The sequence below is a fragment of the Erythrolamprus reginae genome, chromosome 2 (genome assembly GCF_031021105.1).
Source record: "Erythrolamprus reginae isolate rEryReg1 chromosome 2, rEryReg1.hap1, whole genome shotgun sequence".
NCBI lineage: Eukaryota > Metazoa > Chordata > Lepidosauria > Squamata > Dipsadidae > Erythrolamprus > Erythrolamprus reginae.
Window position 1 is genome coordinate 112,557,403 of NC_091951.1, and position 25,943 is coordinate 112,583,345.

Genomic DNA, 25,943 nt, shown 5'->3' on the forward strand with positions numbered 1-25,943 from the left:
CTCAGAGAGGGTCCGCAACTTGGGCGTCCTCCTCGATCCACAGCTCACATTAGAACAACATCTCGCAGCTGTGGCGAGGGGGACGTTTGCCCAGGTTCGCCTGGTGCACCAGTTGCGGCCCTATCTGGACCGGGACTCACTGCTCACAGTCACTCATGCCCTCATCACCTCGAGGTTCGACTACTGTAATGCTCTCTACATGGGGCTACCTTTGAAAAGTGTTCGGAAACTCCAGATCGTGCAGAATGCAGCTGCGAGAGTAGTCATGGGCTTACCCAGGTATGCCCATGTTTCACCATCACTCCGCAGTCTGCACTGGCTGCCGATCAGTTTCCGGTCACAATTCAAAGTGTTGGTTATGACCTTTAAAGCCCTTCATGGCACTGGACCAGAATATCTCCGAGACCGCCTCCTGCCGCACGAATCCCAGCGACCAATTAGGTCCCACAGAGTGGGCCTTCTCCGGGTCCCGTCAACTAAGCAATGTCAGTTGGCGGGCCCCAGGGGAAGAGCCTTCTCTGTGGCGGCACCGGCCCTCTGGAACCAACTCCCCCCGGAGATTAGAACTGCCCCTACTCTTCCTGCCTTCCGTAAACTTCTTAAAACCCACCTTTGCCGTCAGGCATGGGGGAATTGAAACATCCCCCCCTCTGGGCACGTTGAATTTATATATGGTATGCTTGTGTGTGAGTCTGTTAGTTTGTGGGGTTTTTTAAATCTTTAAAATTTTAAATTGTTGATTACTTATGATTTGTCTTTTTACATGTTGTGAGCCGCCCCGAGTCTTCGGAGAGGGGCGGCATACAAATCCAAGTAATAAATAAATAAATAAATAAATCTAGGCTTTTGCTGAAAAGCTCCCTCTTTATAATTTGATTTTGTTGTTGTTTCCACAGATACAAAATTTAGAAAAAGGGAGAACAGGTGGTGGTAGTATAATAATACAGATGAATAAGCATCATTATGCTAGAGTGCTCATATTCATATTTCTGTGATTGAATGATTTCATGTAACCATGAAACTAAAACCCCAGTGAAATATAGAGAAAGGGAATAATACAATATGTGGAATTACAGCATACTGCTACCTAGAAAAGAAAAAAAAAAAAAAAAAAAAAAAAAAAAAAAAATAAAGCAAATCAGAAAGACAGATTTAGTCATGTTATTCTTGTCACAGTGGTGATCAAAGTGCATAAAGGTAGATTGTTGAATACTCTGTCATTGAACCATTCAACACTTGTCAATGAATCTGTCTTTGAGAATATTAGCTTTTTGTATTTTTAAGAATCATTCTTTATGGAATTAAAAATAACTCTCTGGGGGAAGATGGGTGGTTACTAAGTATGAAATTTGAATAAATTAAAACAAACTTTATAGAATTAGTGAAATGTCATTCAAAGGCGTTCTCTTTCAAAACCTGGCACTTTGCATGAATATAATATATGGTGGTGATACATGTTGCATGTAATACTTTTTTAGAAATGCCTTTTTGAATCACATTTGATTGCTGGGGACTGCCTGGGCAAGCCAATATTGTTTCCTTGGTAACATTTTCAGAAGTGGTTTGTAATTGCCTTCTTTCTAGGGCTGAGAAAAAGGGACTGGCCCAAGGTCACACAGCTGGCTTTGGAGCTAAGTCAGAACTAAGTTTCTAGATTCTAACTTACTATTCTTTGCAATAAAAAATTTTGATAACATTTTTCAGTTCTGAAAAAAATCAATAAAACAGATAATAGAAGAACAACAGACTGCAATTTTGCTGCTTATTACTTTATTTCACTTTAGCATTTATTTTATGATCATACAAAACAAGCATCTACTACTAATTGAAGTTATTTTGGTATTTGTGTTGTTATGACTATTTAAGTAGAAGCCAATGAATATTAGCATAATGTTTACTTTACACTGCCTTTTTCCTTCCAGTAATTCATATTTTGTACACTTGAACAAAATTCTATGTATTTTTTTTTTTGCTGAACAGTAAATGCTTTAGGGACACAGTTATTGTTGATTAGGGTTACATTGTTGAAAAGGACTGTGAGGATGAAGGACTTATGGGGCTCCACATTAAAACAGCTCCAAAACACTTATTCTCATATGAGTACTTGAAGCAATTTTTGCTGTATGCCATAATTATGTAGAAAGATGCTGTGGCACTGGCTTGGGAATCGATAACTAAGCTGTTACTGATACCCCTGGGCAAGTATTGCCCAACTCTAAAATAATAATAGTTTCTTGCTTCAGTTTTTGGGATTTTCTCCTTCTCATTGCTGAAATACTTAATGTGTTGGATTGATTTTAGAAAACAAGAGTCTGCTGGCTGAAAGGATAACATGTTTCAGTGCTGATTACAAATGGGCATTTATCATTCAACACTTGTTTGGCATCATTACCAAATAGACAGTTGGGCCCATTGTTGTGAATAAAAAAAGGATATTTTTATGAAGTTTAAAAACACAGGCACAAAAAGAAAATTCCCTCATTAAAAAGAGTTTCCTATAGAATGACAAACAGTACCAGTACTTTTCTTTCATCAATAATCATCATTATATAGCCATTTAAGTAAAACAATACTTATGTGAAGACGTTAAGGGAAAAGCTTTGATTTTTTTTGTGAGGTGAAATGACAGCAACTTTATTACATGCTGTTGATTATGTGGGACGTGATTGTGCTAAGCGACCTTTCTTTTTCCCCCTGCATGGAATATATATATTTTTTTTAAATTAAATTGCTTTCTTCTAAATAATGGAAATAATAATAACTGTGGTTGATAAGAAGAAAGTGTGAATAATGGATATGGCAATACAAGGATCTAATAGAAGGGGGAGACATCGAGTAACAAGCTCTGACAATCAAAGTTGAAAGATTGTGGCATTAACCAACCATGGTTATTGGCACTTAGAAAATATGCACATTGACAAAATTTCAACCTGTTAATTGGAAAGGCCACACTACTTAGATCTGCAAATTAAACTATGCTGATACATTATGACATCCTAAGATCTTGGGAAGAACTTGATGCATATGAAGCCCCACACTAACTAAAAGCTAGAAGATCTGGCTTTGTTGTGAACATATTAATAATAACAACAAAGTGGAAGAGAAAGAACTAGGAAAAAAATCACAAAATAGTAAGGCCTGCAAATAGAAGGAAGACCAACTGTGGCAAAAGAAAATGAAGATAGTGCTAATAATAATAATAATAGATGCCTAGGTTCCAATGCCAAAACATCTGGAGCACCACTTGAACACTATTAGGGTCAATTGCTAATGGCAGTTTAATTGGAGCATCTCCTATCCTGCCACAATACTTTTTAACTACCATCAGACATCAACATCTGCCTATCTTAGGTCCTTGGGAAGTGGTACCTCTACCTAAAAACGCCTCTACTTACAAACTTTTCTAGATAAGAACTGGGTATTCAAGATTTTTTTTGCCTCTTTTCAAGAATCATTTTCCACTTACAAACCCAAAACTGTAAACAGAAAAGGCAGGAGAAGCCTCTGTGGGGCCTCTCTAGGAATCTCCTGAGAGGAAACAAAACTGGAAAAGGCAGGAGAAGCCTCTGTGGGACCTCTCTAGGAATCTCCTGAGAGGAAACAGAACTGGAAAAGGCAGGAGAAGCCTCTGTGGGGCCTCTCTATGAATCTCCTGAGAGGAAACAGAACTGGAAAAGGCAGAGAGAAGCCTCTGTGGGGCCTCTCTAAGAATCTCCTGAGAGGAAACTGTAACCAGAAAAGGCAGGAGAAGCCTCTGTGGGGCCTCTCTAGGAATCTCCTGAGAGGAAACAGAACTGGAAAAGGCAGGAGAAGCCTCTGTGGGGCCTCTCTAGGAATCTCCTGAGAGGAAACAGAACTGGAAAAGGCAGGAGAAGCCTCTGTGGGGCCTCTCTAGGAATCTCCTGAGAGGAAACAGAACTGGAAAAGGCAGGAGAAGCTTCTGTGGGGCCTCTCTAGGAATCTCCTGAGAGGAAACAAAACTGGAAAAGGCAGGAGAAGCCTCTGTGGGGCCTCTCTAGGAATCTCCTGAGAAGAAACAAAACTGGAAAAGGCAGGAGAAGCCTCTGTGGGGCCTCTCTAGGAATCTCCTGAGAGGAAACAGAACTGGAAAAGGCGGAGAGAAGCCTCTGTGGGGCCTCTCTAGGAATCTCCTGAGAGGAAACTGTAACCAGAAAAGGCAGGAGAAGCCTCTGTGGGACCTCTCTAGGAATCTCCTGAGAGGAAACAGAACTGGAAAAGGCAGGAGAAGCCTCTGTGGGGCCTCTCTAGGAATCTCCTGAGAGGAAACAGAACTGGAAAAGGCGGAGAGAAGCCTCTGTGGGGCCTCTCTAGGAATCTCCTGAGAGGAAACAGAACTGGAAAAGGCAGAGAGAAGCCTCTGTGGGGCCTCTCTAAGAATCTCCTGAGAGGAAACTGTAACCAGAAAAGGCAGGAGAAGCCTCTGTGGGGCCTCTCTAGGAATCTCCTGAGAGGAAACAGAACTGGAAAAGGCAGGAGAAGCCTCTGTGGGGCCTCTCTAGGAATCTCCTGAGAGGAAACAGAACTGGAAAAGGCAGGGAGAAGCCTCTGTGGGGCCTCTCTAGGAATCTCCTGGGAGGAAACAGAACTGGAAAAGGCAGGAGAAGCCTCTGTGGGGCCTCTCTAGGAATCTCCTGAGAGGAAACAGAACTGGAAAAGGCGGAGAGAAGCCTCTGTGGGGCCTCTCTAGGAATCTCCTGAGAGGAAACTGTAACCAGAAAAGGCAGGAGAAGCCTCTGTGGGACCTCTCTAGGAATCTCCTGAGAGGAAACAGAACTGGAAAAGGCAGGAGAAGCCTCTGTGGGGCCTCTCTAGGAATCTCCTGAGAGGAAACAGAACTGGAAAAGGCGGAGAGAAGCCTCTGTGGGGCCTCTCTAGGAATCTCCTGAGAGGAAACTGTAACCGAAAAGGCAGGAGAAGCCTCTGTGGGACCTCTCTAGGAATCTCCTGAGAGGAAACAGAACTGGAAAAGGCAGGAGAAGCCTCTGTGGGGCCTCTCTAGGAATCTCCTGAGAGGAAACAGAACTGGAAAAGGCGGAGAGAAGCCTCTGTGGGGCCTCTCTAGGAATCTCCTGAGAGGAAACTGTAACCAGAAAAGGCAGGAGAAGCCTCTGTGGGGCCTCTCTAGGAATCTCCTGAGAGGAAACAGAACTGGAAAAGGCAGGAGAAGCCTCTGTGGGGCCTCTCTATGAATCTCCTGAGAGGAAACAGAACTGGAAAAGGCAGAGAGAAGCCTCTGTGGGGCCTCTCTAGGAATCTCCTGAGAGGAAACAGAACTGTAAAAGGCAGGAGAAGCCTCTGTGGGGCCTCTCTAGGAATCTCCTGAGAGGAAACAGAACTGTAAAAGGCAGGAGAAGCCTCTGTGGGGCCTCTCTAGGAATCTCCTGAGAGGAAACAGAACTGGAAAAGTCGGAGAGAAGCCTCTGTGGGGCCTCTCTAGGAATCTCCTGGGAGGAAACAGAACTGGAAAAGGCAGGAGAAGCCTCTGTGGGACCTCTCTAGGAATCTCCTGAGAGGAAACAGAACTGGAAAAGGCAGGGAGAAGCCTCTGTGGGGCCTCTCTAGGAATCTCCTGGGAGGAAACAGTGCCTCCACCCTCCCTGTGGTTTCCCCAATTGCACACATGATTTGCTTTTACATTGATTCCTATGGGAAAATTGCTTCTTCTTACAAACTTTTCTACTTAAGAACTTGGTGACGGAACGAATTCAGTTCGTAAGTAGAGGGACCACTGTATATGGATTCAAATTCCAAATCCAATATAAACATCTGGTTGACTGTGCAACAAATCATAATCATTGTCACCACCACTATCATCATCCTTTTAACTCCATAAAACAAGAACAGTTGCCTACTGTAGGTCATTGAGAAAGTCTCAATAGAGCATTGTTAAAATGACAAATTCAGTCTACACCGGTGGATTATGTGACAAACTATAATAATAATGTCACATTACAAAAGAAATGTGAATCTGACACACTTATTACAATAACTGTAACAATTTTTTTCTATTATTAGCACAGCATCAGACATAGCAATAAAATATACGCAATAGATAGACAGAAAGGATACCGAATCATTGGTCATAACCTGAAGAAAATCCTTATCAAATATAATGGCTAAAATTATGCATGTATCAGTAAGTTAATATACCATACTTGCATGTTAAGACATTGGAATACAGCTGTAGAGGAGTGAATAATGCATAAATACCTTCTTTGTCATTATTCCCTTGAACTACTTTTGTCCGTATTCCCCTTTATTGAGCAAAAAAATTGGAACAGGAAATTTTACATAGCTTGAATCACAATAACAGAATGGTACTTGGAAAGCAGGAATTATGTAACAACTAGTAAGATTGATCCTTGAAATTATAGGAGAGAAGAATAAGCAGTAGGAGGTATAGCATTAATGCTCATCCCAGTTGTTGCTGACCTATTTTTGCTTCTTTCTAGTCAGAAGAAAAAAAATATTTTAAGACTGCTATGTCAAAAATAGGAAGGAATGAGAAAAAAATGATGTCCTTGATTGTAATATGACAAAAAGTTGACATTCTCTTTGAAAAAGTGCTATTGCTAGCATGTTGCAAGCCGCCCTGAGTCTAAGGAGAAGGGCAGCATAAAAATCGAATAAATAAATAAAACTTAAAAATGGAAGATAATTAGCTCTCATACAGATAGCAAATCAATTATAAACATTTACTCATTTGGGGTACAATAACATAAGTACCAGAAATTCTATTTTGAAAGGACCATTGCCTGAAACATCCAAAGACCAAGAAGTATTATTCCAATAGTCTAGAACAGTGATAGCGAACCTATGTTGTGCCACAGGTGGCATGTGGAGCCATATTTGCTGGGACGAGCGCTGTTGTCCTAACACAGTTCCAGTGCACATGTGCGTGCCAGCCAGCTGATTTTTGCCTTGGGTGGAGGCTCTGTGGGGTGTTTTTGGCCTCCGGAAGGCCTCCAGGGGGGCCTCCAGAGCAGGGGGAGTCTAAGAAAACCTCTGCAGCATGGGGAGGGTAAAAATGGGCCTACCGGATCCACCCGAAGTTGGACAATGGGGGAATGTGTGTGTGTGTGTGAGGAAGCACAGAGAATCACACATGCATGCACATAGGGCAGTGGCATTCAATTATAGGTGTGGGCATTCACACGTGCACAATAGAATGCATGCACATGCTTTTGACACCCGAGGAAAAAAAGGTTCACCATCACTGATCTAGAGAATGTGGTCATGTAGCAATCAAACCACAAAGAACTCTATTCTGCAGCATTAGGTGAATCAGAGATCCAACCAAAACAAAAGATTGTCCTGCTGAATGCTTACATGCTGTCAAATTGTGTTTATCAGCCTCACAGTTATTACAATTTATTCTGTTGTCTGAGCTTAAAATGTCACTGGGAATGTATTAATATGGTACTACTTCTTATAAGGGCATATTAAAGGTTATAGAAATAATATATTATCGGAAACTAAGCGTATACAGCACTTGACATGCATTCTTTATCAGTAATGGTTCATTTATGAAATATAAATGATCATATTACCTAAATTGTTTCTTAAGAAGTGTGTATGCGTGCAACATGCATGTTTGTGAATATAGTGGTCCCTCATGATACGAACCCCTCGTGATACGAACTTTTTGAGATACGAATCCGGGGTTCAGAAATTTTTTGCCTCTTCTTACGAACTTTTTTTGCTTTATGAACCCGCTGCCGCCGATCGCAAAAATCCGCCCGGCTGTCACCTTCTGAAACAGCCGGACGCTTCTCAGCCATCTACCGAACCTCAATGCCGGCAGAGGAGGAAAAAAAATCAGGCGACCCCTCAGTCAGGCTGCTTCCCGTGGCTGCAATGAGGAAGGGCACCCCTCGGCTTCTTTCTGCAGCAGCAGGAGGAGGCGGAGGCAGGCATGGAGGGCTCCAGCTTCACAAAGCCAGAGTTGGTCCTGAATCCTTGTGTGCGCCAGCTGGCCTACTGTTCCTCCCCCGTGGAGCTTCCAATGCCTGGCCGGAGAAGGCTTGTTTCTCTTGCTCACTCACTCACTCTCCAGCCCGCTACAAGGACGCCATGGGAGAAAGTACTGACATTGGGCTTTTTTCTATGGGGGATAGAAGAGACATATCCCTTCCCCCAGTGTCCAGAGAATGGAAAACGCTCCCTTGGATTCAGATGCCAGAGAAAAGACGCTGGAGAAAGGGAAAGATCTCTCTAAGCCCCCAAAGAAAAGAATCCCTCCCTTTAATCCGGGCAGCCTCAATCCAAGAGATCATTTTTAATTTTCTCTGAGGGCTTAGAGAGTTCTTTCACTTCCTCCAGCGTCCAGAGAGTGGAAAACGCTCTCTTGGATTGAGGCTTCTCAGATTAAAAGGAAGGATTCCTTTCTCTGGGTGCTTAGAGAGTTCTTTCCCTTCCTCCAGCTTCCAGAGAATGGAAAACACTCCCTTGGATTCAGACCCCAGAGAAAATACGCTGGAGAAAGGGAAAGGACTCTCTAAGCCCCCCAGAGAAAAGAATCCCTCCCTTTGATCCGGGCAGCCTCAATCCAAGAGATCGTTTTCCATTTTCTCTGAGGGCTTAGAGAGTTCTTTCACTTCCTCCAGTGTCCAGAGAATGGAAAATGCTCCCTTGGATTCAGGCTGTCCAGATCGAGGGGAAGGCTTCTTTTCTCTGGGGGCTGGGAGAGACCTCGATTTATTCTTTCCCTCGGGAGAGATCCCGGCAGACAGGAGGCAGGAAGGAAAGAAGACAGTGGGCCACCCTCAGAAGAAATGGCTGAGGCAAAGTCCGGAGGTGGGGTTTCGAGGACTTCAGTGTTTTTGCAATGCTGCAATTTTGCTGAGGCTCCACTCGCTGGGAAACCCCACCTCCGGACTTCCGTTGCCATCAAAGTGCCCTTTTTTGCAATGCTGGGAATTCCCGTGCTGGGATTTCCCTGCAGCATCGCAAAAACATGGAGGTGGGGTTTCCCAGCGAGGGGAGCCTCAGGGGAATTCCACCAGTGTGAAAACGGGCACTTCAGCTGGCAAAAGGGGTGAATTTTGGGCTTGCACGCATTAATCGCTTTTCCATTGATTCCTATGGGAAACAATGTTTCATCTTATGAACTTTTCACCTTACGAACCTCCTCCCGGCACCAATTAAGTTCGTAAGATGAGGTATTACTATATTCCGATGAATTTTGTGAATGGTGCATCCAGATTACATGTTGATTTTTATATCTGAGGCTGAAGAATTTTATTTCAACCGACAAAATGAAGTGAACAAAACAAGTACTTTAATAAAAAGGTCTCTCAAATCTGTTTTATAGCTAATTTTGCTAATTTTGAGTTTTTAAATAAATTATTCAAAGGCTTTCTGGATCTGGGGATATTCCAGCTTTGATTTTGGAACAGGGTAGCATTTCCTCATTTAGTCTTCTTAATGTGATCTTTGTGTTGTCCTGAGTTTGTCAGTCACTCATGCCTTAGTAAACTCACAGCTTGAGTACTGTACTACTTGACTATTGTAACAACCTCTACCTGAAGACCACTTGGTTCAGAATTTGGTAGGGGAAGAAGTAATGGGCATGTCCATATAATACCTCTGCTTCATAAGCTGCATCAGATGCCAGTTTGCTTCCTGGTGAGATTCAACATGTTGATTGTTACTTATAAGGCCCTACATGGCATAGGAGCCAGTTATTTGAGGGACCACCTGTCTCCCATAACATTTACCCATCTAATTTAATCCTGCAGACTTGGCATGTTCTGGATACTTCAATAGCAACAGCTTCACAGTGCTTTTACAGCCCTCTCTAAGTGGTTTATAGAGACAGCATATTTCTCCCAACAATCTGGGTCTTCATTTTACTAATCTTGGAAGAATGGAAGGCTGAGTTAACCTTGAGCCAGTGAGATTCGAACTGCCAAACTGCAGGCAGTTGGCAGTCGCAAGAAGTAGCCTGTAATATTGCATTCTAAACAATGCATCACCACGGCTCTCAATCTCATCTATTAGGTCTCCGGAAGCACACCTTCTCTGTAATAGTACCTGACCTTTGGAATGAAGTTCCCCCCACATTGTAAATGCCCCTTCCCCATTCTTTTGTTGTTTATAAAAATCACAAGGCCTTAGCTCATCCTTTTTGGATCTTCAATTTTTACAATTTTTCTGAATCTCTTCTAGTTCTGCATCCTTGAATATCTTATTTCTGGTAATAAATCTCTGCTGGTCTCCTAATTTTTGTTGAGTAAAATTTAAGTCTGGATGAGTTCTTTTTCAGTGTTCAGTCATTCACTTTAAATATCCATTTTGGTATATTTAACAACCAAAAGATGTTGGTTCCAGTTGATAATAGGAGACTACAATGGTGCAATTTTCAAGCACAGTATACTTTTATCTTGTCTGTCATTGTTGTTCTTCCAGTAATCCTACAGGGCTAGGTCCTGCTTACCTAGATATATCTGCTGAGCCCTGCTACCCACTTGCTGACAGATACCAAGGAACTAACATCTGTTCTGACACAGTAATGGTAAGCCCCTTACTTGCGAGTACAAATTATAAAATGACTAAGTCAATAACATACAAAAAACCCATCCACAAGATATTTGATAGATGGTACTTGGCACCAGCAAGACTAGAGAAAATGTATCCCAATCTAAGACTGAACTGTTGGAGATGTGGACATGATAGCAGAATGCTTTTCCACATGTGGTTAACATGCCCTCAAATAAAAACAATTGGAATAAAATTAGAACATGGATTGAAGAAATCACTAAACAAGAATTCAAAATGGAACCCAAAATCTTCTTGTTAGGCATAACTGAGCAAAAAATGAAAAACAGAACAGTATTACCTTAGACAGCATATTATCACAGCTACCAGGATATGTATCACCAAAAATTGGAAGAAAGAGGAAATGCTGATAGAAATAATTACAGTGGTACCTCTACTTACCAACGCCTCTACTGACAAACCTTTTGAGATACGAACCTGGTGTTTAAGATTCTTTTGCCTCTACTTCCGAACCATTTTCACCTTACAAACCTGAGCCGCCCCTGCTGGAATGCCCCGCCTCCAGACTTCCATTGCCACCCAAAGCACCCCTTCTTGTGCTGCTGGGATTCTCAGCAGCAGGGGAATTCCAGCAGCACAAGAAGGGGCACTTCAGGTAGCAACGGAAGTCTGGAGGTAGGGATTCCCAGCGAGGGAATGCTCAGGGGAATCCCAGGAGCACAAGATGGGGCGCTTCGGGTGGCAACAGAAGTCTGGAGGCAGGGATTCCCAGTGAGAGAAGGCTCAGGTAAATCCCAGGAGCACAAGATGGGGCGCTTCGGGTGGCAACAGAAGTCTGGAGGCAGGGATTCCCAGCGAGGGAATGCTCAGGGGAATCCCAGCAGCACAAGATGGGGTGCTTCGGGTGGCAACAGAAGTCTGGAGGCAGGGATTCCCAGTGAGAGAAGGCTCAGGTAAATCCCAGGAGCACAAGATGGGGCGCTTCGGGTGGCAACAGAAGTCTGGAGGCAGGGATTCCCAGCGAGGGAATGCTCAGGGGAATCCCAGCAGCACAAGATGGGGCGCTTCGGGTGGCAACAGAAGTCTGGAGGCAGGGATTCCCAGCGAGGGAATGCTCAGGGGAATCCCAGCAGCACAAGATGGGGCGCTTCGGGTGGCAACAGAAGTCTGGAGGCAGGGATTCCCAGGCAAAATGGTGACTTTTGGGATGGGTTTGCATGCATTTTTTGCTTTTACATTCATTCCTATGGGGAAAATTGTTTCTACTTACGAACTTTTTTACTTACGAACCTGGTCATGGAACGAATTACGTTCATAAGCAGAGGTACCACTGTATTATTAAAAGATATATGGTTGTGCAGAACTAAATGAAATAACACAAGAACTGAAAAATAAGGATGAATTGAAATATTATGAAATATGGAAGGAATTTTATAAATGGGTAGAAAAAAAGGAAACAGAATAAAGCTGTATAAAGGGATATTATGTTAAACATTCATAAAAATATAGGATGGCTGTTGTAGAAATTATGAATAACAATTTTTTAAAAAGGAAAAAAAACAGGCTTTACATAAAGTCAAATGGAAACTGTTGGTACTGAGTGTCGTAAAATAACATAAATGATAAATGGATTAGCTGTCAAGATAGACAGTGGGGGGAGGGGTGTTTGTTAGATGTTATGTGTTTTTCATTTTCTTTCTTTTCTTTGTTTCTTTCTTTTATCTTCTTGTGTAAGGTGTTTGTTTTAAGACAAATGTACAATACAAAATTAGTTTATAGAAATATGAAATGGATACTACAGATTATGTACTGTCTTTTTAAATTGTATATAAATTCAATAAAACTTTTTTCTTTAAAAAAAAAGAATTGGAGGTAGTGATTAACTCATCCAGGAGCATTTTTTTAAATCACTGTCTATCAATTCAGAAGTTAGGTGTAATCATTGGCAGATAAAAATCTATTTGACATGCTAACCAGAAATCCAAGATGGAGCTTTTGACGAAAAGTCTTCAAATATTTCATTAAAGAATCTAGAAATAAGCAGTTGTATTTTTCATTCTCTATTGCCCACTTCTCCATTTCTCACTAACAAGATAATGTACAAAGTACTGTCAAGTGTTTGCTCTGCATTGCTCTTAAAATGAACTCGCATTAACATTTAATAAGTCAGCTGCAAGGCTCCAAGAATCAGCTGTATTTGCTGTTGAGTCTGGAATGCTGCCTTGGTTAACAATCTTTTTAAAATTCCTTTTTCTTTAATTACAACAAAAAGAACAATATGATCAACAACTTTTGTAATCCAACTATAATCAATCCAATTCATAAATGGCAAAACTATTATTTTCTGGGAAATAATAGCGAACTTAGTAAGTATCACTTTGTATCAAATATGCATAGGATTGGCCTGCTAGAATACTATCTGATACTTAATTGAACAGATTAAACTCACCTGTTTTCTCAGTCTTGTGTTTTGGACTCTCTTGTCCTGGAAGGCATGGGCACGGCCCTTCACATCGAGCTACAATGTTTTTGCCAGATGTGCAGGCATGAAATTCCAATTTGCACTGTAAACACAACAAAACAAACAGAGTTTATTTGATGTAAAATTGGAATGGGACACAGATGTGAAAATAAACATTATCATCAGAATAGAATCTTGAGATTCTATTTTTCTATTCTATCTTTTTGTGGTCTGATTTTCAAGTTACTTGTGGTACTCATTGATGCTTCTTGCTATGCACATCTAACATCAATATTTGATGATGCCACTGGCTCCCAACTGCATCTGAGTGCAGTTCAAGGTTCCTAGTTATTTCCTCTAAGCCCTGCATGGCATAGAGTTTCATTACCTGAAAGGCCATCTCCCCGCCCCTCCAAGTATCTGCTCTCCCTACAAGCTCTGATAGAGAAGGTCTTTATTGAAACAATTCAACTTGTAGGAACCAGGATGCATGCCTTCTATCTTATGGAACAACCTTCCACTTAACATATAAAGACTGCCAAGACCTGAGTCTTTCCCTTGGAAATGATGCTTTGGTGTGCTGAATGGATGATGGTAGTACTGCAGTTTGAATCACCCATCTACTTCTGTCATAACTGTTTATAAAATATCCATTATAACTTAATATTCTTTTCATTTGTCACCTTAGTTGAGTTGGAGGGCTATAAAAAGGTTTTAAGTAAGTAAATGAGTACAATATGTAAATCAGTAAGCTTGGTTTTAAGAGATTATTCAAATTCACAATCCAAAATGTAGGCAAAGAACAGAATACACATACTTATTTAGTAAAATGTATATAAATCTGAATTGAATTAATTATAATCAGCTAGATTTAATTAGTCTCTTCTTAAATATTAAGAAACTGCAGTCCATCAATAAGTTTTGAAAGGATTCTTAAGGACTTGCTCACCTTGGATGATTGCACAACCTTCCCAATTGTTAGTTTTACTTTTCCCTCCAAATAAAAACTTTGTACAAGCTGTCTATTATGAACCTCCACAACAAATGACATAAATTAGCCACTTTTAGAGAAAATGCATAGGTTAGAAAACTCTGTGAAAGTGAGTAATTTAGTAATCATGTCTATTTGAATTCCTAAACAAGATTCTATACCTTATTGATAGTGCTGAAGCCATGCTTACAACTCTTGTGCAGGAATCAAAGCAAGGTAAGTACGTGAGATAAATCAATCATTAAACCAGTGAAGCACTGTGTGTTTTGCAAAATTATGGTTTCCCCCCTTTCTATTCTACTACAATAAGAAAGCAGAGTGAATGAAGCAGAATGTTGCTGTGAGATTAATGCCTCCTACTTTGAAAATGCCAGAAATAGCTTGGTTTTGCTTGTGCTTATTTTTGTAAGCGAGTTCACCTCCCCAGGCTTTAATCTAGTAGCAGGAGACCGTTTATTCTTTGACAACATTCTGTCCCAAAGATATTATCTCCTAGGTGCTTTCTGGACTTCAGAGGACTCTGAGGACTGCAAACTCCATATGCTATTCTGCTCTTCAATTTTGGAACATTTATGGATACAGCCTGCTATCTGCTTGTGGATAAATTCAGAGCACATTTGATGCTATTTTCTTTTTTCTATACAAATGTGAGAACCACATATAAATCCCACGTGCGAATGTGGCATTGTGGTACTTGGATTCTAGTCAAAAGAGAATAATAATTCAAATTATAAAACAACAATGGCTGACAAGGTAAAGAGTGGATAGAAAAACTCAGATTCAAATATAAGTTAAAAACAGAAAGATTGAGATAAAATGCCTGAAGAATAATAAAAAAAGAAAATGAAGATTGCTTCCCTCTCACCTCTTCCCACATAGTCAGTTTTAGTTTCAATGCCACATCAACAGTTTCTTTTAAAGGATATTTTTTTGGATCAAAACATCAGTCATATATATATTTCAGTTGCACAACCATGCAAAGAATGGAATGGAATAGAGTACTTTCTTTATGGCCAAGTGTAATTGGACACACAAGGAATTTGTCTCTAGTGAATAAGTTCTCAGTGTACAAACAAACAACGAAGTACCATAATATAATTATAGGATACAGATAGGGGTATATAGTAAAAAAAAGAAAGAAAGACATAATAGTAATACAGATTTATAGGTAAATATTGTTAGAATTTAGGAAGGTTATCAGCTAAAATATTTCAAAACAAGTTTTGAAGAATTAAAAAAATTGAGGTTCCAATGGTGAATGAATTTATGAATTGCAGCATGGTCTTTTGGTGGATATTTCATATGGGAATTTATTTTAATAACTGCTACCAAATGTAGTCTTTCTATTCCATTAAATAATAAAAAATATATACAAAACTCTGCTGCCAACTTGCGTTAGCCCAGAGTTTTTCAGTCCAGAAACGATGTCTGGGTAGCTATTTGAGAATGATCTCTACATTTTGGAGAGATAATAATAGTTGTAGCTAGATGAGAAATGGAGCTTACATTATTCATCATTAATTATAATGATATGTTATTGAAGCATATTTTATTAGAATTCTTTGAAGATACATCTGACTTACAATTTTATTTCTATGAATATGGTAAAAGAAATAGTTTGATCTGAAAGAACCCATTTTGTTGAAAACAAATTAGACACTTCAGATATTCTAATAATGCTATGATTTATCTTTTTAGTTTGGCATGATCTTTTCTTGTTCTTTTTGCTATTAAAATTGTTTATACTGTTTTATTAAGATATCAGTTGAAGTCTTTTTAATTGAAGCAGACTGGATCAACAGTAGACATCATATAATATCTTGAATTGAAGTCTGTTTGATGTACCAGTAAGCTCCTGTGTTGTGGCTCACCAGCAGCCAGCGGAGCTGGAAGTAGATTCAGACAGTGAGGGGGTTGGGGAGGAACATGGACTAGTCCTGGAGTCTGGGGAAGACTCCGACGAGGACTCTGCATCCAAGGCAGAGAGGTGGCCAAGGCCATCTGGGAGTTATCAGCCATCACTGAGGCAGAGGAACAGCTGGATCCTGTTCCCAGTGTGCGCATGAACCAAGTTGCCAGAATAATTAAGAAAGCAGGGTCGACTTGGGAGTAAGGCCACACCTGGGAGATGATTGGACTCTCCCATAGGACATAAAAGAGGAGTGAATGGAATGTGGGTATTTATTTATTTATTTATTTATTTATTTGATTTGTATGCCGCCCCTCTCCATAGACTCAGGGCGGCTCACAACAATAACAAAGACAATGTAAGAACAAATCTAATAACTTAAAAACCACTAAAAACCCCATTATTAAAAGCAAGCATACACACAAACAAACATACCATGTATGAATTGTATAGGCCCGGTGGAGATGTCTCAGTTCCCCCATGCCTGACGGCAGAGATGGGTGTTAAGAACTTTACGAAAGGCAAGGAGGGTGGGGACAGTTCTGATCTCCGGGGGGAGCTGGTTCCAGAGGGTCGGGGCCGCCACAGAGAAGGCTCTTCTCCTGGGTCCTGCCAAACGACATTGTTTTGTCGACGAGACCCGGAGAAGGCCAACTCTGTGGGACCTAACCGGTCGCTGGGATTCATGCGGTAGAAGGTGGTCCTGGAGACCGCCTTTTGCAGGAAGCAATTAGTTAAATTGGTCGATTTAAGATTGGATAGTGCTGTCTGTGATTCTAATAAACTCTGCCAGGTTTTTGTCTTGCCTGTGTTTGGAAATTAGTTCTTTGGCAATGTTCCAAGTGAAATAAGGTGTGTGTTTATAAATATTCCCCTGAAAGACTGTTTGATAAGCTTTGCAGTCTGTCGTGTAAATAAAAGAGGCTTAACTGGGACTAAGACTCTGCTTCATGCTTTCTAAGGAAGTCTAGGTCAGAACATCCTGTAGAAAACCACTGGCTCTGTATTTTTTAAAATGGCCTGGATTTGCTTATTCTACAGTCATGACTTCAGATGATAAAGCACAGAGTTAATTCTAAAATGTTCCCTTTTGCATGGAATGGCTAGCGGCACTTTAGAAAAATCATCTCTGGAGGAAGGAAAAGTTTTCAAAGGAGATTACGCCTTCATGAGTTGCAGTTCCAAACAAATTTCCTACCCATGCCACCCACAGCTTTGTCACCAGGAGTGAGAATTTAGCCTTGAGGCAGATGTTTCCAGCACTTATTCTGCTAGAACATCTTGTTTAGCCATTATAAACACAAAAGAAAAGGTCAGGATCCTGGCTTGGTTTGTGTCTATTTTCAGAATACTAATGTGGTGCTAGCCAATTCTCAATCAAATTTAAAGTACTATAACGAAGTCAGATAATTGTATAGAAGGTGGATGTGTGGGCACCAGGTCTGATCTCTTTGCTTTAATTCTCCATGGATATAGCCATCAAACATGGTGTAAGCAAATACTATACATTGGATTTTAATAGTTTGAATACCAACTAGAATCCAGCAATACACCATGGAATAGAGTGCTGTACTGCAGGCCACTGAAGCTGAGTGTAGATCTGAAGGTCAGCGGTTCAAATCTCATCACCGGCTCAAGGTTGACTCAGCCTTCCATCCTTCCGAGGTGGGTAAAATGAGGACCCGGATTGTGGGGGCAATATGCTGGCTCTGTTAAAAAGTGCTTTTGCTAACATGTTGTAAGCCGCCCTGAGTCTAAGGAGAAGGGCGGCATAAAAATCGAATGAATGAATGAATGAATGAATGAATAAATATAAACAAACAAACAAACAAACAAACAAATAAATAAATTTTGAGGCTTGCAGTGTCTTATGAAAATCAGGCTCCAAAGTGATTTTCCATGGAGGCAGCACTGGGACCATATAGCAAGTCATCTCAACCACTTGCCCATATTGTCAGCTTTATCGGGAGCTCATTTTTTGCAGCATTTTCAATGGCTCTTAGAGGTAACAAAAACATTCTCCCACCTAATAAATGTACTCAATGTCTTTTGTAAAGATGTGGTAAATTTCCTTTATTATGGCAGCTTTTCTAATGTGCATTGTTTTCCTAAATGGTTAAATGCTGCCAGCCTGAAGCATAAATATGAACCTAGAAGGGAGTTTTTAATGTGTATTCATTTACACAATAGTCAATAATGGTCTTATGTGTCAATCAACATTTAGTTACTTATAAAGTTGGTATTTCTAGCCTAATCAGCAGTAAAATTCAGAAAGGCAAATAAATAGAAAACAAATGTTCTAGAAAACAAATGTTACACACACACATTTCCCAGATGGCTAAACACATATTATACAGTAAACACTGAATGTCATTTAGGTGGTCTTGGCCACCACTACTGGCAGATTTAATGTCAATTAATATTAATAACCATGATTCATATTCAGCCAGAGAATCCTGCTGTTCATTAGATCATTTATTAAAAAGGATAATTCTAGTTGTATGGGTCTCTCCTTTAATAAAATGACATGAAGTTGACTGGCTAAATGTTTCTTTCCTTTGAAAAAAAATCAGCTTCATCAATAACAATGAAGAATGAATTGCTGAGACCAGTAATGAATTGCTGAGACCAGTTTATTCACCCAATTTGCCACTCATTACTCCACAAAAATAATCAAGAAATCTGGATACAAGACAGTTAAAATTAATGAAACTATTACAGTGATAAAGTAGAAGGATATCAACTAAAAGCCTGAGATCAAGAAATTCAGTAAGAGAAGCATCAAAACCTATATATTTAAGGTTGTTTGGTACTAAAATCATATTAAATTCATTTATATATCTTGTTGCTTTGAAATAGTAGGAAAGACATAAGCGAAACAGCATTAGTGTTTTTTTTAATTCATCCTTGTGAGTATATTTTAAAAACAGTTTTTAAAAATTCTGCAGCTTGTTAAAAAGCTAGCTATCTTGTTTCCTACAGTGTCATATTCTATAAAAACCACCAAACCACATTGCAAGTACAAACACCATAAAAAGATTTATAATGATAAGTCCACAGGATGTTGGCAGACAATGCTTAAATACAAATCAACCAAATCATCTTTTCTAAGGAGTGCCTGAAACTCTAAATGATTAGGAGAAGGTTTAGAGAGAAAAATACCCAAACATTGTTATCCCTTATTTCAAAAGGGGCATTGGTCTTACCTGATGTGCTCCTTCTCGTAGGGTGGAGCTTGCATCCAGGAATGAGTAGACCTTGTCAATTCAGCATGTAGGACGGAGTCTGTCATTTTTAAGAAACTCTGCCTTTGCCAGGACTCCCAGTTTTGACAAAATCAAACAAACAGACTCGAGGTGGTACCTATCCGAGTACTGTTCTAAATGGCCGGGTCTTGTTCCTGTAAAAACGGACCTGACAATGCATGGGTGGGGCTGGATGTTAGCTCCACCCTATGAGAAGAAGCGTATCAGGTAAGATCAATGCCCCTTCTCCATAGTGGGTGGAGCTAGCATCCAGGAAGAACCGTTGTACCTACCTGAACGGTCTTCTCGGTGCACTGGAAGGAGAGTCCAACATGGGTATTTCACCAATCCTATTGGTAGAGACTGAGTTAAAATTTACATATTAATTGAGCACCGCCCCCTCTGCTCTCCCCATGAGCCAGTTTTAAAAACGAAAAACCATAGTAAGAGGAAACCAAGTTTTATTGTAAACAACCAATAACTGACTTAACTGCCCACTCCGGCGTCCCTGCACCCATAACTCTATCGGGTGGGTTTGGAAGGAGTTCCAGTGCATCGAGAAGACCGTTCAGGTAGGTACAACGGTTCTTCTCCAGTGCATCTGGAAGGAGAGTCCAACATGGGATATACCAGAGATTTAAGGCCCATGGGAGGGAGAAGGTCTTGTCAGGGACGTTGGAGATGAACAAACTCATTGTAAAACACGTCTCCCAAACGCCGCCTCAGCTGAAGCAAAGGAGTCCAACTTGTAATGACGAATGAAAGTCGAAGGCGCTGCCCACGTTGCAGCCCTGCAGATGTCATCTATGGACGCTTGGGTGGCCGAAGCTGCTGAGGTCACTGCACTCCTCGTAGAGTGAGCAGTCACTCCTGCTGGTATCTGTTGGTTACGAGCCTTGTACGCCTCCGCGATACAGTCTCTGATCCAACGGCTAATGGAAGTAAAGGAAAGTCCAAGTCCGTTTCTATCCTGCAAAAAAGAGATAAACAACTTTTCCGTCTTCCGAAAAGTCTCTGCCCGTCTAATGTAAATCTTAACCGCATGGCGTACATCAATCTTATGACAACGTAGTTCCGACGGATGACTGCTGTGGGTGCAAAAATCAGGGAGAACCAGCTCCTGTTTCCTGTGAAACTCTGAGTTCACCTTCGGTATAAAGAAAGGATCCAGCCTCAGCACTACCCGATCTGGATAGAAGATACAAAGGTCAGGCCTCACCGACAAGGCAGATAGCTCTGACACTCTTCGTGCCGACGTGATAGCTACCAGGAAGGCTGTTTTAATAGAGAGTAACCGCAACGGTATGGATCTCAAAGGTTCAAACGGTGGTCTTGTTAATGCTCTAAGAACAAGCAGGAGGTCCCATGATGGAAACCTCCGAATCGGTGGAGAATGTTGGTTCGATGCTCCTCGCAGAAAGTCCTTCACCCAGGGATGGTAGGCCAAGGAACGTACTCCCTCGACCTGTACTATGGTCGAAAGAGCCGCCACATGTCGTTTTAGAGTGTTAGGCGCCAGGCCACGTTCAATTCCTGCCTGCAGGAACTCCAGGACGGTAATCACCGAAGCCTGTCTGGGGTGTATGTGCTGTTTGTCGCAGAAACTGCAAAAGGCCTTCCACGTTGTCTGGTAGATCCGAGAGGTAGATGGACGCCTTGCAGCTTGCATAGTGTCAATGACCTTCTCAGGTAACTTCAGTTGCCGTAGTCTGAGCCGTTCAAGTGCCAAATGGTCAGTTGGAGCCACTGGGGATCCAGGTGCTGTAGGTTCCCCTGGCTGAGGAATATTATCCGATCCGGAATTCTCCATGGGGGTGACACCGACAGAGCCACCAGATCAGCAAACCACGGACGGCGAGGCCAATGTGGGGCCACTAGCAACACCTCCGCCTTCTCCTTCAGTAGTTTCTCCACCACTGTTGGTATAAGGTTCGTTGGAGGGAACGCATAGAGTAATCCTGGAGGCCAGGGTGTCAGAAAAGCATTGATCTTCTCCGCTCCTGGTTCTGGAAAGCGTGTGTAGAATCTTGGGAGTTGAGCGTTTTGGGAACTTGTGAAAATGTCCACTAACGGAAGCCCAAACCGGATCACCACCTGTTGGAATATATCCGGGTCCAGTCTCCATTCTGATGGGTCCAAGGTGGACCGACTCAGCCAGTCCGCTTGCGTATTGCTGACTCCCGCAATGTGCTCTGCTGACAGGGATTTCAGATGTTGCTCGGCCCAGTTGAAAAGAGCGTCCGTCTCCTCCATGAGCCGTTGCGACCTCATGCCCCCTTGATGGTTCAAGTGAGCCCTGGTCGCCACATTGTCCGTGAGCACCAATACGTGTTTTCCTTGCACCAGTAGTGCAAATGTCTGTAGAGCTAGGAAAACTGCTCTTAATTCTAGGAAGTTTATGTTGACCGATGAGAGATCCCCTGTTGTCCACAGGCCCTGAGCCATGTGGGCCCCGATGTGGGCGCCCCATCCAGTAAGGCTGGCGTCGGTTGTCAGGACGATCTGGTCCTGTACTTGGAAGGGAGATCCCTTGTTGATTGCGGAAGATGTCCACCATCTTAAGGACTCCCTGACCCTCCAGGGGAGGAGTACCTGTCTGTGAGAATGACTCACTTTGGTTCTCTGGGCGGGAAGCAGAAACCACTGTAGTGCCCTGATATGGTGTCTGGCCCAGGGCATGATGCCAATGGCTGACACCAGGGTTCCTAGTACCTTTGAGAGCAGTGATAACGGGACTGACCTGTGTTGCATGTCGGATATTAAACGGCGGATGTTGTCCTGCCGTTCCGGTGAGAGTGACACCATGCCCGCCTGAGTGTCTATAATGGCTCCTAGGTGCAATAGTTTGGTGGTGGGTGAAAGCTGGCTTTTCTCCACATTGATTGTGAACCCGTGGATTTCCAACGTGTGAATGGTCTCGTTGATATCTCTCCTTGCCGTCGACGGAGACCTGGACAATATGATGATGTCGTCTAGGTAAGCCATCAGCCTGATGGATCGTGCTTGTAAGCTGGCTGTTAGCACGTCCAGGAGTTTTGTGAAAGTCCTTGGGGCCGATGATAGGCCGAACGGCATAGCTCTGTACTGGTAATGCCGTCCCTCAGTACAGAATCTGAGAAACCTGCGATGTTCCGGGTGAATGGGAACATGCAAGTACGCTTCCTTGAGATTTATGGATGTTAAAAAGTCTCGTGCTCGGATGGAAGCCAGAATAGTCTGCAAGGAATGCATCCTGAACCTTCGGTACCTTATAAAGAGGTTCAGTTGTTTCAGGTTGAGGATCAACCTGCAACCCCCGGAGGATTTGGGGACGATGAAAATCATTGAATAGAACCCCCTGCCCTCCTCCTGTTGGGGAACCTGTTCTATGGCTTGGATGTCTAACAGGTGGGTAATTTCCTTGCGTAATTGTATTTTCTTTTGAGAGTCCTTTATTATTGGGCAGTATAAGAAACGGCTGGGAGGTGGTTGAATGAATTCCAACTTGAGCCCTTGAGTAACCGTAGCCAGAGCCCATTTGTCGGAGGAAGTTGCATGCCAGGATGTGTGGAAACCCTGAAGTTTTCAACCTATGGGCTGAGGGTCGGCCGAGTCATTTCGTGCGTTTAAAACCTCTTTGGGTGGTTCCACGAAATGGCCTTCTGGACTGCTGATAGCCCCTCGTCCTGTCCTGGAAGGAACCCCGGTCACTCCTATAGGACTGTTGGTTGTACTGGCCCTGGGCAAAGGGCCGTTGGTTTTGGGTGGAACCCGAAGATTGGTCCCAATGAAAGGACTGGCATCTCGAATAAGGCGTGAACCTTCGGTCCTGCCATCTGTTGGCCCTGGGAAGTACCTTCCTCTTATCTTTGTCCTCTACTAGGACCTTTTCCAATAGGTCCCCGAAGAGGGTGGAACCTTGGAAGGGGCCGGAGGCCAGTCGCCACTTAGATTTAAGATCTGCCTGCCAGTTCCGTAGCCACAGGAGGTGGCAAGACGACAATGTGGTTGCCATGCTTCTTGTGGAGAACTTGGCTGCGTGGAGGGTGGCGTCCGCCGAAAATTCCGTCGCCGCTAACAACTTATTTAAGTCCTGGCGAAGGCGGCCGTCCTCGGGGCCTAAGCGGGATTGCATCTCCCGGATCCATAGCAGCGATGCCCGGTTAATGAATGATGCTGCGGCTGCTGCCCAAAATCCCCAGCCGGACATCTGATGCGCCTTTCGCAGCAATGTTTCCGCCTTCCTCTCCTCCGGTCGCAGACTTTTGCTGGTCTCTGAGGGCACCAATGCGCTGGTGCCCTCAGAGACCAGCGTGTCACGACCGGTTGGTCGATGGGGGGGAATTCGAGAAGTTTTTCCACCTCCTCATCGAAGGTGTAGAATTTCCTCTCGAGATTAGAAGGCCCCTGAGCTGCTGTCGGTTGCTGCCAGGGCCTCTTGATCCCCTTCACGAAAATATCCGAGGCAGGGAAATGGTCGGACTCGGGTTGAGGCTCCTCGAGTAAGGCGGCCAAAGTTTTGTCCATCTCAGCAGTCTCTGCTGTCTTTGTTGAGCCAGGGAGATTCATCACCTGCTTGGCCTTGAATAGCAGGGTTCTGAACAGAGCCGGTTTAAACAGTCCAACCGTGGGTGTCTGTTCTGGCGTTGTCTCATCCTCTGAGAGGCCATACTCCGGTTCACTGTCCTCAAATTGATCTGGTTCCTCTAGCAAGGACCCCAAACCCGAGGGGGGCGGTGCCGACCATGAGCCTATCTGTTGTTGAGGGTGTCTGCCATACTGCTGAGCCCCTGGTGCCATGCCCTGCGAATATGCATTGGCTATATTGTCTTGCAGGTCAGGGGCAAATTTTGCCGCGCACCGGGCTGTGACCTCAAGCCAGCCGCTGTGGGGGTAAATGTGGCAGATGGTCCCTGGGAGCTTCTCCCTGCATGACCTGCTGACCCTGGTCTAGTCCAGGATGTGCTAGGCGAATGCATGACTTGAGGCAGGGGTGTAAACTGTCGGTCTGGTGACCAGCCCCCTTCAGCAGCAACCCCAATGGGCCCAAAGGTAGATGGGGGCATCATGGGGTCTGAGGATTGCCTCTGGGCGAGAGGGAGCCCTGCTGCGATGCTTGTAGAGCTGCTTCCAGTTTTTTTTCAAGCGCTTTAATGCGCTTCTCAGCCTCTTTGATGGAGGAGGAGGAGGCAGATGAGTGGGAAGATTTAGCCTTCTCCTTGGCTTTTCCCTTTGCCTTATCCTTGGGGGGGGGGCAGGAGAGCCCGGGTTATCCTTCCCCTGACCTTCCTCCATTGTACTCACGACAGCAGGTCACAATAGTCAAGATTCGCAGGTTCTGACCTCCGGCAGCTTGGATTCTCGCTTGCCTCGTCAGTATCTCCCAGAAAATGGCGTCTTTGTCCTCTCTGGACTTGCGCCTGCGCACTAGGGCTAACCAGCCCGTTTGTGCTCTTTGCCGCCTGAAAAAGCCGTTTTTGCGCCAAATGACGCGTCGCCACTCTAGCCGCACCCAGCCTCCGCGGCTCTCAAGGCTGCCGCCTGGGTCCCTCCGGTCCTGGAGGCTTCCTCGCGTTACCCTGGCCCTTTGTGGCCTGACACCACGGCAGCTGAGGCGGTTGCGGTGTCCCTGGCGGCTGCGGCGGTTCCGATGGCTGGGGCTTCGGCGGCGGCTCCTGTAGCGGCCGCCGCGCTGATTTTCCCATCAGCTGTGAGGCGCTCAGCAGTCGGCTCCCTATGAGACGCCTTCAAGCCTCCCAGTGGGGGGGGCAGGGCCCCCCACCTTCGGCTTGTAGCCCTGGTCTGGCCTCGGAGGCCAGGGACCCCAGGCTGGGTGCTCCTCTGCGGGGTGCTCCCACTGGGGGAAGGCAAGACCCCTGAGGAGGATCGTTGGGGGTGGTGCCCGCTGAGGGCAGAGACCCCGTTCCGTCTGATCCACTTCAGTCTTCTGATCTGAAAGACAAAGAAGAAAGATTAAACTGGTAACAACATTTATTTAACATTTATTTAACATTTTCTAGTTTATTAAAATTTCTAAGCACAAACTCAGTATGTCTGTACTCTGGACTGAGTTTTTAAAACTGGCTCATGGGGAGAGCAGAGGGGGCGGTGCTCAATTAATATGTAAATTTTAACTCAGTCTCTACCAATAGGATTGGTGAAATACCCATGTTGGACTCTCCTTCCAGATGCACTGGAGAATGGGACATACCAAGCAATCTGTCCAATGGATGGGAAACATCCTGGTCCATCTAATGTATCTGCTTCAGGATCCTGCATTGAAAAGCCACCTCTGCCGACACAAAGGTATTAATCTTGTAGTGGCAGAAAAACTGTGAAGGCGACGACCAAGTTGCTTATCTGCAGACCTTCTCAAGGGACACCTGAGTCACCCAAGCCAGTCGTCACACTTCGGGTAGAAGGTGTTGTGATGCAATCAGGCCATGAAAGTGATAGGAGGTCATGCACCTTACCAATGGTGCCCCAAATCTATCTACCAATGATTGAAGGGGTGATGTTATGTCTCAAGGAAGTCAGTTGAAAATGCTATGAGGAGGGCTTCCATTTTCCATATAGGAGAGGTCCTTTTTATGTAAATGCGGAGGACTCTCCATAAATGTGTGCTATTTATGTTCCAGTGGATAGGCAGGGTTTGGACAAAAATTGGGCAGGATAAGCTCTTGTGGCCTGTGAAACCAGGAGTTAATTTTCAGTATAAATGATGGGTCCAACTGAAGGATGACCCTGTCCTAATTGAAAACACATAAGTCTTTACACCAGGAAGGTCACCTTCTAAGATAAAGAGACTAGCCAACCACAAAGGTTTGTAAGGAGATT

General features: G+C 43.4%; 1 protein-coding gene across 3 annotated transcripts in view; it reads right to left on the reverse strand.

The window, feature by feature from the left end:
• The window catches only part of SPOCK1 (SPARC (osteonectin), cwcv and kazal like domains proteoglycan 1), a 585,260-nt gene that overhangs the window by 124,032 nt on the left and 435,285 nt on the right, over positions 1–25,943 (reverse strand). For all 3 annotated transcript variants that reach the window (XM_070739206.1, XM_070739208.1, XM_070739207.1), the window contains exon 6: positions 12,971–13,085. In XM_070739206.1, the coding sequence (XP_070595307.1) occupies positions 12,971–13,085 (115 nt within the window). The remainder of the gene's footprint in view (positions 1–12,970; positions 13,086–25,943) is intronic.